This window comes from Propithecus coquereli, unplaced genomic scaffold (genome assembly GCF_000956105.1).
Source record: "Propithecus coquereli isolate 6110/MARCELLA unplaced genomic scaffold, Pcoq_1.0 Scaffold232, whole genome shotgun sequence".
NCBI classification, from domain to species: Eukaryota; Metazoa; Chordata; class Mammalia; order Primates; family Indriidae; genus Propithecus; species Propithecus coquereli.
In genome coordinates, this window is record NW_012147864.1 from 3,323,498 (window position 1) to 3,341,238 (window position 17,741).

A 17,741-nucleotide genomic window follows, 5' to 3' on the forward strand; every position below is an offset into this window, starting at 1 on the left:
TGCCTCAGCCTCCCGAGTAGCTGGGACTACAGGTGCCACCATGCCCAGCTAGTTTTTCCTATTTTCACTAGAGACGGGGACTCGCTCTTGCTCAGGCTGGTCTTGAACTCCTGAGCTCAAGCAATCCTCCTACCTCAGCCTCCCAGAGTGCCGGGATTACAGGCGTGAGCCACTGCGTCCGGTCCCTCGTTCCTTTTCGTAGCTGAGTGATATTCCACATGTGGATGGACCACCTTGGGTTTATCCATCCATCTGTTGGTGGACACTTGAGTTTTTCCACTTTTTGGCTGTTGTGAATCTGCGCTGTGAACGTTCGTGTGCAGGTTTTCGTGTGAACGGCTGTTTTCAATTCTTTTGGGTCTATACCCAGCAGTGGAATTTCAGGGTCATAATGGATCGTGTTCTACAGAAGAACCGAGGCCTAGAGAGGAAGGTCACTGGCTCAGGGGCCTGGAGCTCAGAGAGGTCAAGCCACTGCCTGTTCCTTGTTCAGATGGGGAAACTGAGGCCCGACATGGGACTGTGGTCCAGGGCTTGTGGTCCCACCAGCGCAGTCAGGAGGGCCCTCCCACTGGGGTGCAGTCTTAGGCGCCCCCAGCAGGGATCCAGGGATCCACGCTGCCGCGTGAGCATGGCAGGCCCTGCCCTCTCCAGGCCTTGGACTCTGGGGACTAGGATGGGCCCACGGCAGACACCCCCACCCCACCCCCTGCAGTCCCCGCCACTGCATCCTCCCGAGTCCTTCCGCCGGAGTGGGGTGCTCAGGCTAAAACCCGACAGCTCTGTTTGTCTCACCACCCGCGGCGCTCGCTGGTCCCTTGTGAGGCTTTAAGTTTTTCGAATTCCCGGCACAGAGTGTGAAATACCCGGGTGGGCTTGCAAATCGCGGGGCGGGGTGACGGAGCAGGTGCAGGTGGATAGGCCTTGGGGCCACGTCTGGAGACCTCGGGTCAGCACGAAAACACACCCCCTGCAAGGGCTGAGCCGTCCTGGAGGGAACAGACGTCTTCCTGTCTCTCAAGGAAAGAGAGGAAGAAAAGAGACTGAGAGACAGAGACAGAGACAGACAGAGACAGAGAGATAGAGACAGAGAGAGCCAGAGAGACAGAGACATCGCAGGCCGGAGCCCTCCCGCCCTCCCTGCCCAGGTCCCCCCTCTGTCTCCCAGGGGCTCGGGCCACCCCACCCATGACCCCCAGCCCCGTGACCGTTGCCGGTTGCAACACCCACAGTTGGTGCAGGAAGGGGCTGAGGCTGTAGCTTCCGGCCCGACCCCCAGAGGGTTCTGTGGACCCTCCCTTTACAACCCCCCAACCAATCCCTCCCCTCAGGAGGCCCCCCACCGAGGCGCCCAGCCGGGAGCGGGGACAGGTGGCCATCAAGGAAACAGACCCTGAAGGGAAAAAACGTGCAAAGTAGGAGATCTCGGGGCCTCCGAGCAGCTCCCCCAGCAACTTGCGCATCTGCCTGAGCTAGCGGTTGGTGTGCGGCGTTTCCTTCCTTCTCCCTCCCTCCCTCCTCCCTCCCTTCAACAGCTTCATTGAAATATACCTCACATACTGTACAATTCACCCATTTAATAATTCAGTGGCATTTATTTGTTTTATTTATTTTTAGAGACAGGATTTCACTCTGTTGCCCAGGCTGGAGTGCAGTGGCGTCATCATAGCTCACTGCAGCCTCCAACTCCTGGGCTCAAGCGATCCTCCTGCCTCAGCCTCCTGAGTAGCTGGGACTACAGGTGCCACCACGCCTGGCTAATTTTTCTATTTTTTGTATAGATGGGGTCTCACTACGTTGCTCAGGCTGGTCTCGAACTCCTGGGCTCAAGCCATCCTCCCGCCTCAGTCTTGCAAAGTGGCATTTGATACATTAACAGAGTTGTGCAACCATCACCACTAGCCAATTCCAGAACATTCCATCATTCCAAAAGGAAGCCCTGTCTCCATCAGCAGTCACTCCCCATCCCCTCCCCAGCCCCGGGCAACCACGAATCCCCATCCCGTCTCTGGATCTGCTTGTTCTGGACGTTTCCTATAAATGGAGTCTCACACTGTGTGTCCTTCTGTGTCTCTCACTGAGCACGACGTCCTCAAGGTCCATCCGCGCTGTGGCCTGTGTCAGAGCCTCGTCCCTTTCCATGGCCGAGTGATGTTCCACGTGTGGACGGACCATGCTGTGTGTGTCCGCTCACCTGTCGGTGGACACAGGGTTATCACGCTCGCATTTGCGTCGGGTGGTTTGACCTCTGTGAGGTGGGGCTGTTCTCACCATCCCCACGTGACAGGTGGGGAAACTGAGCTCAGAGAGGTGGAGCTTCCAGCCTAGAACCGCAAAGCACAGCAGGATTCAGGCCCAGGCTGTGGCGCTGGAGCCCCGGGTGCAGCCGCCCGCGTCCCCTGCAGGGGAAGCCTGGAAGTGAGGCGGCTCCGCGTGCTCAGCTGTCACGGGAGAAGGGGGTGCCCGTCGTGACAGTAGCACCAGCGGCAGCGATGGCAATACCTGGAGGGCTGGACTCGCCCCCACCGAGACCCTGGCACGTCCCCAAAATCTAATCCCTGGAACCTCCCCTTGTTGCTGTGAGGGAGGCTCTGGCACCATCATCACCTGCCTTTACAGGTGGGGAAACTGAGGCGCAGGAGGCCAAACATCTGGTCCCAGCTCGAGCTGACTGACAGGGGAGACGGCTGGGACGTTTCTGTTGAAATAAGAATAAGCAGTCGATGGCCGGGCGCGGTGGCTCACGCGCGTGATCCCAGCGCTCTGGGAGGCCGAGGCGGGAGGATCCCTTGAGCCCAGGAGCTCGAGACCAGACAAAGGGCAGCTGGTGAGATTCAAAGGGCCTGTGCATGAGGCAACCGCTGTGAGCCGTCTGCTCCCCGGCTCCAATCACGGCCCCTCGGTTGTGTAAGACGACGACATTCGGGGAAGCCGGGGACGCGAATCCGGGAACCCTTTGGACCATTGTTAGCGTGGAAAAGTCTCAGAATGAAATGTCAGGAAACTTTATTTTTTGGTCCCCGAATTCGGTGAGCTCTTCCCCCCGCTCTGTTTCTGTAGGTTTAAGCTTTTCATAATGACAAGTCAGTTATGAATAAATGAATATCTCCTCTGCGCCTGGGTTTGTCCCCCAGGCACTGCGGACACTGGGGCTGGGCTGTCCTCCGGAGTGGGGCCGTCGTGGCCGCTGCAGGTGCTGAGCAGCGTCCCTGCCCCCACCCCCCCACGCCAGGAGCTCCCCCAGTGTGACAACCACAAGTGTCCCCAGATATGGCCCAGTGTCCCCTGAGGTTGCAGGGTCACCACTGTAGTCAGAACCACTGCCTTGTAGGAAAAATGAATCCTCAAGACAAAAGCTGGGGAGAAAGGTGCTTCTGTGGGGTCCCAGGTGGGGAACTGCGGGGACACACGTGGCTCTGGTCCCCCACCTTCTCCTGGTTCCCCGGCCCTGTCCGCAGCTGAGTCAGCGTCCTAGTGGTTTCCAGCTCAGCCTGTCCTGATGGGGATGTTCGATGCTTCCTTTTGTCCGTCTGCAGCACGGGTCACCCTGTCAGCTGTTCTTAAAAGCCTGGCCCGGGGCTCCGGCCAAGCACTGGTCATCCTGGGACACCCAGTTTGCAGATGAGGATTCAGAGGCGCAGGCACCACGTCCCACTTTGTGGGGCCACAGGGACTTCCTGGGTGCAGGCGTCTCTTTGGGGGAGGCAGGGGGGCATGCGTCACGCTAGGGCCATGGCCACGCTGCCCACTTGTCCGGGAAACCCCGGCCTGGCTTGGGCTGCAGCCAGCGTCCCCTGCCCCCTAAGCCCAAAGCCCCTGCACGTTCCCCAGAGTCTGGATGTGACCCCTAAACTCCCTGTGGCCCCCAAGGTCGGAGGAGGAAGTGGGGCACCGGCCCAGCCATGGGGCAACCGCAACGGCCTCCCGCATCGGGGCTACATAAGAGGCGAGGGCGGCAGGGGGCCTGAACCCAGAAGATGGCCTGCAGCCCTGCCCTCGCCTCTGTCCTGCTGACTCTGCTGCTGGGCGGTGAGTGGGGCCAGCGTTCCCTCCGCCCACCCCAGTGGGTCCGGCGGATTCTGGGGGCATGTCCACCCACCAGGTCCAGTCCAGTGCCCTCCTGGCACAGCTGGGGAGACTGAGGCAGGACTGGGGCAGGACAGCATGCCTCAAGGGGAGGAGAAGATGAGAGAAGGGGGAGGCCTGGGTAGTTGGACTCAGTTTCCCATTTGTAAAATGCACAAACCCAGCCCTTCCCTCCCAGGGATGCTGAGGGGATTGCTATAGCAAGCGCTCAGAGGGGTCGCTCCCATGCGTGCGTGAGTGAGCTTGTTGGGGTGGCAAGCTGGCACGTGAGACCAGCCTGGGCAACATAGCAAGACCCCATCTCCACATAAAAAAAAAAAATTAGCAGGGTATGGTGGTAGCACCTGTAGTCCCAGCTACTCAGGAGGCTGAGGCGGGAGGATCGCTGGAGCCCAGGAGTTGGAGGCTGCAGAGAGCTGCGATGATGCCACTGCACTCCAGCCTGGGCGACAGAGAGAGACCCTGTCTCAAAAAAAAAGGAGCCTCTCCCCTGGCCATCATGGGACGCCCGTCTTGCAGACGGATTCGGAGCTCAGAGAGGTCCACGGCCGGCGCTGCCTGGGCCCTGACCCTGCCGCCCCGCAGGTGCAGCCGAGGCCGCGGAGATCGTGGGCGGGCGGGAGGCGCAGCCCCACTCGCGGCCCTACATGGCGTCCCTGCAGGTGCGCGGCACCCGGGGCAGCCACTTCTGCGGCGGCACCTTGATCCACCCGAGCTTCGTGCTGACCGCCGCGCACTGCCTGGAGGACATGTGAGCGCGCGTGCGCGGAGGGCCGGCTGCGCGGGGTGTGGGGGGGTCTCGTCGCCCCTCCCTCCAAACTGGACCTGGGGCAATGCGGGACCGGGTTGTGCGGGGGCCAGAGGGGCGTCCCCTGGGGCGCAGTCTCCAAGGTGGGGCCTGTGGTGGGGCTGGGGCGACAGGGGACACCCACCGAAGAAGGAGCACTCCACCCCGCAGCCCCGCCCACGTGGTGAATGTGGTGCTCGGAGCGCACAACCTGCAGACACCTGAGTCCACGCAGCAGCAGCTCAGGGTCGCTGAGGTGTTCCGGCACAACTACGACGCGGAGAACCATGTGAACGACATTCTTCTCATCCGGGTGGGTGCTGGGGGCCCCGGGGGTCGGAGGGGAGAGCCAGCCGGGGTCCTGGGACCCCCCCACACCTCTTCCGTCCTTTAGCAAACATGTATCGAGCACCTACTGTATACACAGCCTGGTCCCTGTTTTGTTAGAGACAGGGTCCCACTCTGTCACCCAGGCTGGAGTGCAGTGGCGTCATCACAGCTCACGGCAGCCTCCGACTCCTGGGCTTCAGGGATCCTCCTGCCTCAGCCTCTGGAGTAGCTGGGACTATAGGGGTGCGCCACAACACCCTGCTAGTTTTTCTTATTTTTTTGTAGAGATGGGGTCTTGCTATGTTGTCCAGGTTGGTCTCAAATTCCGGGGCCCAAGTGATCCTTCCACCTCAGCCTCGGGAGGTGCTGGGAGTGAGATGGCTCTGTGCCCCTGCTGTGCCCCACCCCCCACCGGCCCCGTGCAGGGTCCCTCAGATGCCCTCATTTCCTCCAGCCTCCCCTCCACCTCCCTGAAACGACCACCTCCCTCCATGGTTCACTGTTCTCTGCCATCCTGCTGACTTGCACTCGGCCGTCTTATTTATGGGGTCTTCCCAGCCCCCTCCCTCCCTAAAAGACCAGCTCCCCCAGACGCAGAGGATTTTGTCTGTGCTGTTCACTGCTGGCCCCTGGGTCTTAGAACAGGACTGGGCATACAGTTGGTGCTTGATAAGCGTTTTGTACGTGAATGAATGCAATAGTGATGCATGCATCCAGGAGCGCCCAGGCAGAGGGAAGAGCACCTTGGGGGCCAGCGGAGGCATTTCGAAGCAGTGGGCGGTGCGGTAGGAGGGACAGTCGGGCGGGGGGCGCAGGGTCTCACGCCCGCCGCGCTCCGCCGCAGCTCGACCGCCCGGCCACCCTCAGCGCTGAGGTCGCCACAACCCAGTTGCCCCAGCAGGGCCAGAAGCTGCCCCAAGGCACCCAGTGCCTGGCCATGGGCTGGGGCCGCCTGGGCACCAGCGCCCCTACGCCCAGCGCCCTGCAGGAGCTTAATGTCACCGTGGTCACCTTCCTGTGCCGGCCGGAAAACGTGTGCACGCTCGTCCCCCGACGCAGCGCCGGCATCTGCTTTGTGCGTACCCACCCCCCCCCCCGGCTCCGCAGGGGCTGCCCTGGGACTGGGGGCCCCTGGGGACCGTCCCATCCTGGGGAGGGCGGGCTGGGGCTTGAACCCCGCTTCCTGGCCGCGCAGCTGCACTCTGTGCCTCAGTCTCCCCACCAGGAAGGCGGACACACCCGTCACGAGGACGCAGCGGGCGGTGGGCGCCCACGTTGCACTCGGCTGCCTCTGTGGGTCCGGGAACTCCCTGCCCCGGGCCCCTCTCGGACCTTGGAAGATGCAGGCGCCCCGTCTGCCCTCGTCTGGGGTCCAGGCATCCAGCAGGAGGCCCTACAGTGGCCTCAGCCCCTCCCCCATTCACACATCTTCAAGAAAATTCCAGACCGGAAGCATTTACCCATGGACAGTTTGGGGCCGCCCCCCACCCCCTGTGGCCGGCCTGGGTGGCTGACTGTGCCCCCACCCCCCCAGGGAGACTCCGGTGGCCCCTTGATCTGCAACGACACCCTCCAGGGCGTGGACTCCTTCGTGATCCGGGGCTGTGCCAGCCGCCAGTTCCCCGACTTCTTCGCGCCTGTGGCGCTCTACGTGAACTGGATCCACTCCGTGCTGCGTGGGGCGGGGGGCGCGGGCAGCCGCTCCCGGGCACTGAGCCCAGGCCACGACAGGCCCTGAAGGAGGAACTTCAGGCAGAGGCAGATCGTCACACCTCGCCCCGTGGAGGCGTCAATAAAAGTTGAAACTCCCTCCGGCTCCTTCCGTCCTTCCCAGGTGGGGAGGGATGGGGAGAGCTGCCCAGTGGCCCCCCGTGTCCGAGGCCCGGAGCCCCAAACTCTGGGTGGGGATGGGTCTCCCCACTGGGTGCCCACAAAGGTGCTTCTACCCAGCTCCACTAGTGTGGCCCCTGGGCAAGTTGCTACTCATCTCTGTGCCTGTTTCCTCATCTGGAAATGCAGTCGGTCCAGACATTCCCTAGCACTGTCCGGGGGCTCCACCCTGACCCTCGGGGCTCCGGCTCTGTCTCTCCCCGCCCGGAGGGCTCCTTGAGGACCAGGCTGTTGTAACACCGGGTGGGCAGCACAGAGCTGGGGAAGCACCTGGGGCCTGTGGGGCTCCTGGTCCAGCCAGGGGCAGGTGGGAGGGCTGCCAGGGGGCTTCCTGGAGGAGGTGGCGATTCCTGAGCTGAATATCAAAGTGTGAATCAAGACTGCCAGGCAGGGCCACTGCGAAGGCAATAGCCTGAGTCGGAGCCAGCTTGGGGTGTGAGGAGCAGCAGGACAGGCAGCGAGGGTGGCTGGAGCAAGGGGGTGGGGAGGAAAGGCGGTGGAGGCGGGGGACACCGGAGCATGCAGGGCCACTGGGGCCACCTTGATGAGATGAGCAATGAGCATGGGCTCTGTTTCTCAGGGGAAGCGTAGGCAGTGAAGTCCCCCCTCGTGGCAGCCTGAGAAATGAACCCGGGTGGACCCAGAAGGGAGGTCTGACGAAAGAGGCAGGGGTCACAGGCCAGCCGTGGAGAAGGGGGAGTGACCACAAGAACGGGGCGCCAACTTGCTCCAGGACTCACCAGGAGTTGGAAGGCAGCTCCTTTCTTATTGATTTACTCTGCCGCCACCTGGTGGCAGCGTACCAATGCGAGCAGGCAGAACACACAGGCTTGTCCCCCTTTCACTTCTTTCAAACCTCAACCGACCCCCCAGCAGAGGTGTCTTACCTACAGCAGCAGCGAAAGGAGCAGACCTGTGCAGAGGTGTGGCTGAATCTCAGGAAATGTCTGCTGCTCAGTGTCTGGAGATGACAGGAATGCCGTAGCGGTTTCTGTAAAAGACCCAGAGGGACCTTTTGGTGCCCGCCATGGGGGGTAAATAAGATTTGTTGGGGGGATGTTGGAGTGAGCCCACTGATTGGAACAGGAAGACCCACAGCAAACCCAGTTTTCTATGGGCAGGAGCCCATGAGCGTGTAAAAGGTCATTTGGAGGAAAGTTCTGGAAGGAAGTGACCTGGGAGAGAGAGTCAAGTTTATTTTCTTAGCGTGACGTAACTTAGAACAAGTAGAGTGCACGCCTCTGAATTATAAGCTCGGTGACTCTATTTTTTAAATCGACACACGAGGAAGAGCGTGGCATTTCGATACACGTCTACAGTGCGTAACGATCCAGTCAGGGTAGTTGGCACGTCCGTCACCCCAAACATTTATCATTCCTGATATTCAAAGCTCAGTGACTCTTTGCATATGGATGGCTCCCCACTCCAATCTTAGAACCTCCCCAGCCTCGCAGAAGCCCCCGTGCACCCCTTGCAGCCTATGCCGCCCCCGTGGCTAACACATCCTGCCTTCCTTGAGATACGGGTTAGCGGTTCGCAAACCCTCAAGGACAGCATTGTCCCATCCAAGAACTTTACAAATGGTAACGCGCGTAATCTTTGAGACAATTCAAGGACACGGAGCCTATTATCCTATCTTCCATTTTATGGAGAAGGAAACTGAGTCACAGAGAGGTTCATTTAGGGACCTCAAGTTAGACAGTGGTCGAGTGGCCACACCAGAACGAGAATATGAACCCGGAGTCAACACGGTATGTGTGAACAGAGCATGCAGGTGGTGCTCAGTAAGCGCAGCTGCAGTTTAGTTTAGTCTCCCTGCCAGAGGCCAAACCCCCACAGAAACATGATCTCCTCCACTCTGCCCCTCCCCCTGGACGTGAAACAGGGCTGTGTATACAGCAGGCGCCAACTAAATGCTCTGTGGTGATTTTTAAGGCAGCGGGGTGGGGACCCCGCTGGAAAGGGAAGGCAGCGAGACCAGTTAGTGTGTGTCTGCCAAGCTAGGGACGAAGGGCAGACACAGATTGAGCGCCTGCTGGGTGCCAGACTCTGGGAGAGCAGGGCAATTGTCCCCACTGGAGAGAGTTGGGGATTTGCCTGCCTATGGTCACACATCGGCACCCCCAAGGACAATGTGGACTCCAGCCCTGGCCCAGGCTCCAGGTGTCCCCCGGGAGCCCCCACCCTGCTGCTCCTGGAGCCTGGTCCGTTGGGTGCCTCCCCCTCGCCTCCTCGCGGGGCCTGGAAGACGTTGCTTCTTGCGACAGCCTCAGCCAGGCGGTTGCAGCTCCAGTGTCCTGGGGGACTCAGGAAGGGGAACCAAGGAGTCGGGCCATGGAGGTGGGGGGCTGGGCCCCGGGAAACCCATCCCCATCGTCGGGTCTCCAGGTCTCCACTAGTCCCCCAGGAAGAAGCTCTCGGGCTCAGGTGGAGATGCAGGCTCCACCTCCTGGCCTGGCAGGGCCCCTTCTCCAGCACCCCGCCACAGCCACCGGCCAGGACCTGCCTCAGGTGGGCAGGGGTTGGCCAGGCTCAGTGAGGCCAGGGCTGGGAGGGCGTCTTTCTCAGAACCTCAGCTGGTATCTGGAGACCAACTGTGGCCCTGAGTGGGAGTGAGCTCCCCATCGTGAGCAGCAACCAGAGGGAGGTGGACAGCAAGGCTGGAGCCAGAGGCAGCTGCGAATCCCAGGGACCTGGGTTAAAATCGCAGCTCATGGGGAAGGCTCTTGGTGTGCCTCAGTTTCCTCATCCCGAATGGGGAGCCGGCAGTCCTCTGGCGCGGCACCCCTCTGACGCGTCGGGGCAGTGCTGGGTGCACTGTGAACGCTTGATACAGTTGTGTGTTGCCATTATCGTAGTGCCCTGGGTAAACTGAGGCACGTGGGGCCTGGGGGGACCCGGTCAAAGTCCCTCAGGTCTAGGTTTGCCAGGTTTAGGAAAATATGGGCCGCCCAGTTTAACCTGCGTGTTAGACAAATAATGACTAGTTTCGTACGTGAGTTTATCCCGTGCAATGTTTGGGACATACGCTAAAAATACGCTGTTTCTCTGATGTTCACATTTAATTGCGTGTCCTGACTCGTGTCTGGTGGCCCCGCTGGAGCCACCCCCAGCCTCGTCACAGCCCTCCCCCTCTCAGCACCCCCTGTGCCCTGGGGAGGAAGTGGGGGCGCCGGCTGGCCGTGGGGCAACTGCAACGGCCTCCCTGCACCGGGCTATAAGAGGGGCCGGGTGGGCCCGGCAGGGCAGAGACCCTGGAGCCCGGCCCACCATGACCCTCAGCTGCTGCCGACCCACCAGCCTTGCCATGGTCACCTCTGTCCTGCTGGCCTTGCTGCTGGGCGGTGAGTGGGGCCACAGGTCCCTTCTCCCGCTTGTCCATCTGTCCCCGGGTGTCTGTTCCCACCTCCCCATTGTGTGCTCCGCCAGGGCGGCCCCTCATCCTATGGGGAGGCCAGAGCTGGGACAAGGAGACCAGAAGAGGAGACTGAGGTTCCGAGTGAGGAAGCCACCACCAGGAGCTCAGAGCCAGGGCTTATAAACCTGGGGACAGTGGCCACCCTGTGGGGGCTCAGCAGCCTGGTTCAAGCCCAGATAGGACTGTGCCCTGGCCGGGGGGCCATGCGCAGGCCCCTTCGCTTCTCTGTGCCTCAGTTTCCTTATCTGGGCAACAGGGGCGTGAGGCCCTGGCCCCCGCATGCACTCCCGGTGGGGATTCAGTGGGCTTCCCGCAGGCGCTCACCGCCCCCCACCCCTGCGTGTCCCCAGGCCCCGCCCTGGCCTCCGAGATCGTGGGGGGCCGGCCAGCCAGGCCCCACGCGTGGCCGTTCATGGTGTCCCTGCAGCAGCGCGGAGGCCACTTCTGCGGCGCCACCCTGATCGCCCCCAACTTTGTCATGTCTGCTGCGCACTGCGTGAACGGCATGTGAGTGGCGGCGCGCGCATGTCCTTCTCCCACCCTCGGTTTCCGCGACAGTGAGGCGCGGCGGGTGGGGTGGGGGAGACTCCTCCTGGAGCCCGGGCCCCCAGGGCCCCCGGGTCACCTCCTTCCCACCGCTCCTCGCCCGCAGGAACTTCCGGTTGGTGCAGGTGGTGTTGGGCGCACACGACCTGCGGCAACGGGAGGCCACCCGGCAGGTGTTCCGCGTCCGGAGGGTCTTTGAAAACGGCTTCGATCCCGTAAACTTGCGCAATGACATCGTGATCCTCCAGGTGCCAGCGGGCGGGCAGGGCAGGGCAGGGATGCGGCGCAGGTGCAGGTGTAAGATGGGGACAAGCCCCCAGAGGGCTGCGGAGAGACAGAGTGAGGCAGCCGGGGAAGCTGGGAGCAGTTGTCAATCAACAAACCGTGGCTGGCATTATCTGTGGCCCTCGGGTCAGGGCCCTGTGGCCCAGGACAGGGACAGCCCCCGGTCTCTGGGAAGTGGCGGGAGACTCGAGAGAGAAACGGCTCCAGTCCCACCCTCCCCACTTGCCAAGTCACAGGTCTCCACCGGAAAGGTTTAAAAGGAGAGTTTGATCATCATTCGTGTTGCCCATAGCGTGTCTTATTAAGCACCTGCTGTTTATTGCACTCAAGCCACATCCAGGGACAGCCCCCAGCAATGCCCTGAGCCGCTGTGGGCATTCCCCACTTTACCAGTGGGGAAACTGAGGCTCAGGGTGTAGGGGGAGCAGTCTGCAGGGCGGGCTTCTTTTTCCAGAAGATCCCAGAACCATGGTGGAGGCTGAGACGGGGAAACTGAGGCTCAGAGAGGGAAGGGCCATCACCCACTGCCCCGCGTGACACTCTAGTGCTCTGGCCCACTTGTCACAGCTCAACGGGTCAGCCAGCATCAACGCCAACGTGCAGGTGGCCAGGCTGCCGGCCCAGGACCGTGGCGTGGGCAACGGGACACGGTGCCTGGCCATGGGCTGGGGCCAGCTGGGCACGCACCGGCCACTGCCCAGCATCCTGCAGGAGCTCAACGTGACGGTGGTGACCTCCCGCTGCAACAACCGCGCCAATGTGTGCACGCTCGTGAGGCGCCGGCAGGCCGGCATCTGCTTTGTACGTACCCTGCGCTTCCCCGAGCTCCCCACCTCGCCCCCCGCCCGGGCTACAGCAACAGGGCCTGCGGCCGGACCCCAGGAAGGACTTCCCAACCCTGAAGGGCGGTGGGTGGGCAGGAGGCCTTGCAGTCCCGCCTCCTAACCCTGTCTGCCTCTGCAGGGAGACTCCGGCGGACCCCTGGTCTGCAACGGGTTGGTGCAGGGAATCGACTCCTACATCCGGGGAGGCTGTGGCTCTGGGTTCTACCCAGACGCCTTTGCTCCAGTGGCACAGTTCATAAACTGGATCAACTCCATCATCCGCCCCGCCGGGGGCCACCCCTTTCCCCACCCCAGGGACCCTGCTAGCAGGACCCACTAAGAAGGGCTGCCTTGGTCGCCAGCAGCCTGGCACAATAAAAATGTTTTGTAGGATGTGTCTGGTGTTCATTGTCTGTGCACTCGAGTGTTAAAGTGTCAGTAGGATGTCTTGGGCATCTCTCGAGTACGCTGCCACCAGGTGGCAGCAAGTCAGGTCATTGGGACAAGAAGTGTGTTCCTTCTCCACATTCTACAAAAGGACACCAGAAGCCACATCTGGTTTCCGTCCTATAAAGCCCACTTTCAGGTAATTAAATCCACGTGGCAGGCGTGAGAACATGAAGCTATGTAGCAGGTGTGTGCAAGCGTCCCACCCTCTCTTCAACCCTCGGGGCAGGTCCCGTCAGTGTCCCCATTTCATAGATAGGGACGCAGAGGTGCAGAGAGGTGTAAAGCCATGGCCAGGAGCCAGGTTTGAGGTTTCCCAGGCTTGAGTTCGAGCCGCGGCTCTGGGACTCTGGGGAGTCTGTTGTCTCTCTGAGCCTGTTTTCTTGTGAGGAGGACCAGATGCCACCAGGGCAGGCGTCAGGTCCTGGGGGACATAGATGAGCCCTTCTTCTACCTCCCCAGCCCCTTTCCTCGGGGGCCACAGTGGAGACGGGGGCAGACGTGGCCCAGGCTCACAGTGAGCAGGCAAAGAAATGTCCCCTCAGTCCCCACAAGTTCAGAAAAGACTTCCCTCTCTGCTCCCTGGCCCCAAAGCCTGTCCCACTGGAACTCGACGACCCAGATCCCACCCGGGGGCCTTTGCCTATGCCGTTCCCTGTGCCTGGCCTGCCCTTCCTGTAGGCTTAGCCCTCTTCATCACATCCCCCTGCAAGTGCCAGCTGCTCAGAGGTGACCCTCTACCCGGGCTGCCTTTTCCACTTAGTAACACGCCCCCAGGGCTTTCCACGTCAACACGGCATCTGGGGAAGTTTGGGGTTATTTATCGGACTGTCCCCTCTTGCTGGGCTCCTGGGTCGTTTCCACGTTTTGTTGCAATTTCGAACATTCCTAGTTGAATAATCTGGCCTCCAAAACCCAATGGGCTTTTGTTCAGAGTTTCTGGTTTTAATAAGGAAACATGAGGATCTTATAAATCGCATTTGTTATGCTATTTCTGTTCTTCTCTGTAGGTATGAAATAGTCCATGGTGAAGAGAAAAGAAGCAGAAGGCGGTCACTGTGCACTGTCCCTGCTGGGGACGTCCGAGGTCCTCCGCACGTGACACTCCATCCTTCTGGTCCCAGCACCTCCATCCCACGGGTTCACGAGATGTGGACCCACCATCCTCACCTCACGGAGGGCCATGTGACCCAGGTTCTGTGAGTCAGAACCTGCCCACAGTGATTGGTTTGGGAGGGAGCATGTGATCCAAGTTGGCCAATCAGAGGCAAGCCCGAGACTTTGGCTGGAGTGATGGGGAATTTTAGGAGGGGCCCACCGAGCCACCAGGGTGAGTCTGGGGTCCCTGGGGCCACAATGGGGGAGGCTGGTGAGGATAGAAGCCATCGAGGAGGAAAAGAGAAACCAGAGGCAGATACCTGATATTGTCCAGGCGCCTGGATCAAGCTGCACCTGAAGGCAGTGCCCTGAACTTTCCATATACTTTTCCTTACTGATGGCTCCACCCAGTTTGACTTAGTTTTTCTGTCACTTGTATCCAACTGCCTTTCCAGCTGCCCCTACACAACACCCTTCCAACATTCTGCTTGTTGGGGTGTCAGGCCCCAGAGGCTGCAGGGACAGATAAGGGTGTCAGGTAACCTTTCTCCCACCCCCACACGACCTTCTCTCCTAGTTGGAGGAGGAAGAATAGATGGGAGGCGTAGAAAGATGAGGAAGCGGTTGTTTACACACTGTGGCCTCCAGCTGCTATTGTGAAACTTCAGGCTGGAAGGACATTCTGGGCGGGGGAAAGAGACTGGGATGGGGGTTGGGGGGGTCCAACCTGAGGGGCTGCCCCCCACCAGGGTCAGCCTGGGGCCAGATCCACAGAGGCAGGAGGGACCCCCGTGGCCTGTCTACTGGTGCAAGTCTAGCAGGAGATAACCCGCCCCTGGGGAGGGTGGAAGCTGGGCCATAGCTGCCCTTTCCCCAGCTGGGCCACTGCCCACCCGGCAGATAGGGCCCATGGGAGCCACCCGCCCCCTCCATTCTCATAAAAACACCCCCGGGGCCCTGCCTGGGTCAGTGTCAAGGCCACAGAGGCTTCACGATGCACAGCTCAGTGCTCCTGGCGGCTCTGGTCCTTCTAGGGGCGGCCCTGTGTGGTGAGTGGGGCTGGGGCTGGGGCAGCTGCCTGTAGGGGAGTCAGCCAGGTGCACCCCTGGTCAGATAGGACCGTCCTCCAGCCCTCCAGGTGGGCAGAAAGCGGGGGATAGGGGTAGAGTCTTCACCAGTGGAAAGCTCTCAAAGTCCAGGAATTCTCGAAAATTTGGATCTGAAATCTGAGCTTTCTCCACCGTGAGATTCTGAAATTCTGCAGTCAAAGCCCAGCCAGCCGCAGGGTCAGCGAGGCTGGCCTGAGCATGTGGTTTGGGCAGCCCCATTTTCCCTGTGTTTAATTGAAGTGTGGGCCCCGGGTGTAGGGCTGGAATCTGCCCCCAGTGCCCCCTCCCTGTGGGTTCTCTTCCCCCCTGGCAGTGGGGGAGGTGTCTGCCTTTGGGACTCTGGCGGGGATGCAGACAGACATAGAATGTGGGGTCGGAGAGGGGCTGGGGTGGCCTGGAGGGTGGAGGGGGCCTCGAAGGGCCTGGCTGGTCCACCCCTCGGTCCTCACGCTCTCCTGTCCCCCTATAGTGGCGCAGCCCCGCGGTCGGATCCTGGGGGGCCGAGAGGCCGAGGCCCACGCGCGGCCCTACATGGCATCGGTGCAGGTGAATGGCCAGCACCGGTGCGGCGGCGTCCTGGTGGCCGAGCAGTGGGTGCTGAGCGCTGCACACTGCCTGGAGGACACGTGAGTGCCCGCGGCAGGCAGCACACTGCGGGGGAGGGAGGCGGGGAATCGGCTCCCACCTACCGTGGACCCTGCCCGGTCCCCAGGGCCGACGGGAACGTGCAGGTGCTCCTGGGCGCTCACTCCCTGTCGCAGCCTGAGACCTCCAAGCGCCTGTACGACGTGCGCCGCGCAGTGCCCCACCCGGACAGCCGGCCGGACACCATCGACCACGACCTCCTCCTGCTGCAGGTTGGCTCAGTGCAGCCACAGTTCCTGCTGCACTGGGGACCCCCGCATGTACCCCCCCACCCCGAGTCTAGCCGCAGTCTCTCCTGCTGCACTGGGGAACCTCGTGCCCACCCCGATGCCCACCTCCCAGACACCCCAATCCACCAAGCCTAGAGGCAGTCTCTTCTGCTTGGCGCCCCATGCACCCCAACTCTGACGTCCGCCTCCGTCCATCTTCCAGTTGTCTGAGAAGGCCGTGCTGGGGCCCGCCGTGCGCCCCCTGCCCTGGCAGCGCGTGGACCGCGACGTGGCACCGGGCACTCTCTGCGACGTGGCCGGCTGGGGCGTGGTCAGCCACGCGGGCCGCCGGCCAGACCGCCTGCAGCATGTGCTCTTGCCAGTGCTCGACCGCGCCACCTGCAACCTGCGCACCCACCACGACGGCACCATCACCGAGCGCATGATGTGCGCGGAGAGCAACCGCCGTGACAGCTGCAAGGTGCGCGGGGGCGGGGCCCGGAGAAGGGGCGGGGCGCGTGAAGGGGAGGATCCTAGTGGGGCGGGGTCTGTGAAAGGGGTGGGGCTAATAGGGGTTGTGGGCGGGGCTGGGAGGAGAGGCGGGTCCTGGGCAGGGGAGAGGCCTGGGGCGGGGTGAGGCTTGCAGAGTGGTCAGGCCGAGATTGGGACAAGCTCGGGGGAGGGGCTGAGATGAGGGGTGGTCGCTGAGACGGGTCGGGGCAGTTAGGAGAGGTGGGATCTGGGCCTCCTGGAGAGGGCAGGGATGAGGAGTGGGGCCTAAGATTGAAGGGGGCCTCGAGTGGGGTGGGGTCGGGGGCAGACATGGTGAGACTGGGAGCAGGTCAGCCCTAGGGGGCGGGGCCAACAGCTGGGGGCGGGCTTAGAGGGAGGGGCGGGGCCTTGGTGAGTGGGGCCTGTAGTGACGGGCGTGGCCCGGAGAAATCGATCATCTAGGAACCCGATTGGGGCTAGAGGAAAGAGCGGGAATTGCCGGCTGGAGCTGGAGCTTGAGCTGGACCCACCCTCCCGGCCTGCCCCGCAGGGTGACTCCGGGGGCCCGCTGGTGTGCCAGGGCGTGCTCGAGGGTGTGGTCACCTCGGGCTCGCGAGTCTGCGGCAACCGCAGGAAGCCCGGGATCTACACACGCGTGGCGAGCTACACGGCCTGGATCGACGGTGTCCTGGCCCAGGGCGCAGCGGCCTGAGGAGGAGGTCCAGAGGGTCCGCAGTCACCTTGGGCGGGGCCCGAGCAATAAAATCCTTCACTCCTGCATCCGGTCGGTTTTTATTGAGCACGTACTGCGTGCAGGACCGCGAGGGAGGTGAACCTGGCTGGGGGGAGGCGGGAAGTCAGGAACAAAAGCGCAGGAACTGGTGACATAGTGCTGGCAGGTGAGCTGCCAGGGCGCATCTGGCCAAGGGACCTGGGGGCAGAAGCTAGGGGTGGGAAGGGGCGGAGCGGCCGGTGTCAATTCCAAGGTCAGCCACACGGGGGCGCACTTACTCTTCCTTGGAAGTCGGAGAAGGGGCCGTGGGGGTGTCCCCGTTAATGTTCAGCCTTCCCTTTGCTTCCCAAGTGGAACGTGACGGCCCACTGGATGCAAAACTCCGTTCTAAGCTAAGATTTAGGTGCACAGAGACCCTGTGAAGTTGTATTCTTATGACCTGGGTCCCAGACGGAGAAACAGAGGCTTGCAGGGGCTGTGTGATTCTCCTGGGATCCCGAAAAAGCTCTGGGACACAGCCTGGACCCCGAGCCAGAGCAGCGGTGGCTGCGTTCAGAAACCACCCCCAGGTGCTGCCAGGTTCACTCGATGAGGAAGGTTGGTGGCTGCCCAGAGCAGCTGCCCCTGCTGAGGGGCCCAGGTGACTCACTGCCCTTTTTGGGCACCAACAGGGAGGTGACAGGGGCAGAACCCAGACCCCGAGGCCCTGTGCCTGTGCCCTTTCTCCTACCTGGAGGAAGGGCCGTGGGGCCCAGCACCAATGGGTTCATGGCCTCCCTTTTGTTAAAAAAGAGACTGAGGGTCTGAGAGGTGAAATGGGGAGATGGAATTAGAACCTGTGC

General features: G+C 61.8%; 2 protein-coding genes across 2 annotated transcripts; both read left to right on the forward strand.

Annotated features, from left to right (window-relative positions):
• Positions 1-3,995: 3,995 nt before the first annotated feature.
• On the forward strand, positions 3,996-12,506 carry ELANE (elastase, neutrophil expressed). Its single transcript, XM_012645358.1, has 10 exons — positions 3,996-4,029; positions 4,672-4,837; positions 5,045-5,186; positions 6,048-6,278; positions 6,738-6,934; positions 10,394-10,437; positions 10,862-11,018; positions 11,164-11,305; positions 11,910-12,143; positions 12,306-12,506. Exons 2-10 carry the CDS (start codon positions 4,734-4,736, stop codon positions 12,504-12,506), a joined length of 1,452 nt encoding a protein of 483 aa, XP_012500812.1. The 5' UTR covers positions 3,996-4,029; positions 4,672-4,733.
• A 2,174-nt stretch (positions 12,507-14,680) lies between these two features.
• CFD (complement factor D (adipsin)) lies at positions 14,681-16,984 on the forward strand. Its single transcript, XM_012645435.1, has 5 exons — positions 14,681-14,760; positions 15,290-15,446; positions 15,533-15,677; positions 15,898-16,155; positions 16,717-16,984. The coding sequence occupies exons 1-5, from the start codon at positions 14,706-14,708 to the stop codon at positions 16,876-16,878; spliced, it is 777 nt and encodes a 258-aa protein (XP_012500889.1). The 5' UTR covers positions 14,681-14,705; the 3' UTR covers positions 16,879-16,984.
• The last annotated feature ends 757 nt before the right edge of the window (positions 16,985-17,741 follow it).

Excerpts from the sequence above, each read along its gene's own strand:
- CFD (XM_012645435.1), top strand. The coding sequence starts at position 14,706 with ATGCACAGCTCAGTGCTCCTGGCGGCTCTGGTCCTTCTAGGGGCGGCC. Across the intron at positions 14,761-15,289 it reads TCTAGGGGCGGCCCTGTGTG|TGGCGCAGCCCCGCGGTCGG; the intron begins GTGAGTGGGGCT and ends GTCCCCCTATAG. Across the intron at positions 15,678-15,897 it reads ACGACCTCCTCCTGCTGCAG|TTGTCTGAGAAGGCCGTGCT; the intron begins GTTGGCTCAGTG and ends TCCATCTTCCAG.
- ELANE (XM_012645358.1), top strand. The coding sequence starts at position 4,734 with ATGGCGTCCCTGCAGGTGCGCGGCACCCGGGGCAGCCACTTCTGCGGC. Across the intron at positions 10,438-10,861 it reads GCTGGCCTTGCTGCTGGGCG|GCCCCGCCCTGGCCTCCGAG; the intron begins GTGAGTGGGGCC and ends GCGTGTCCCCAG. Across the intron at positions 12,144-12,305 it reads GGCAGGCCGGCATCTGCTTT|GGAGACTCCGGCGGACCCCT; the intron begins GTACGTACCCTG and ends CTGCCTCTGCAG.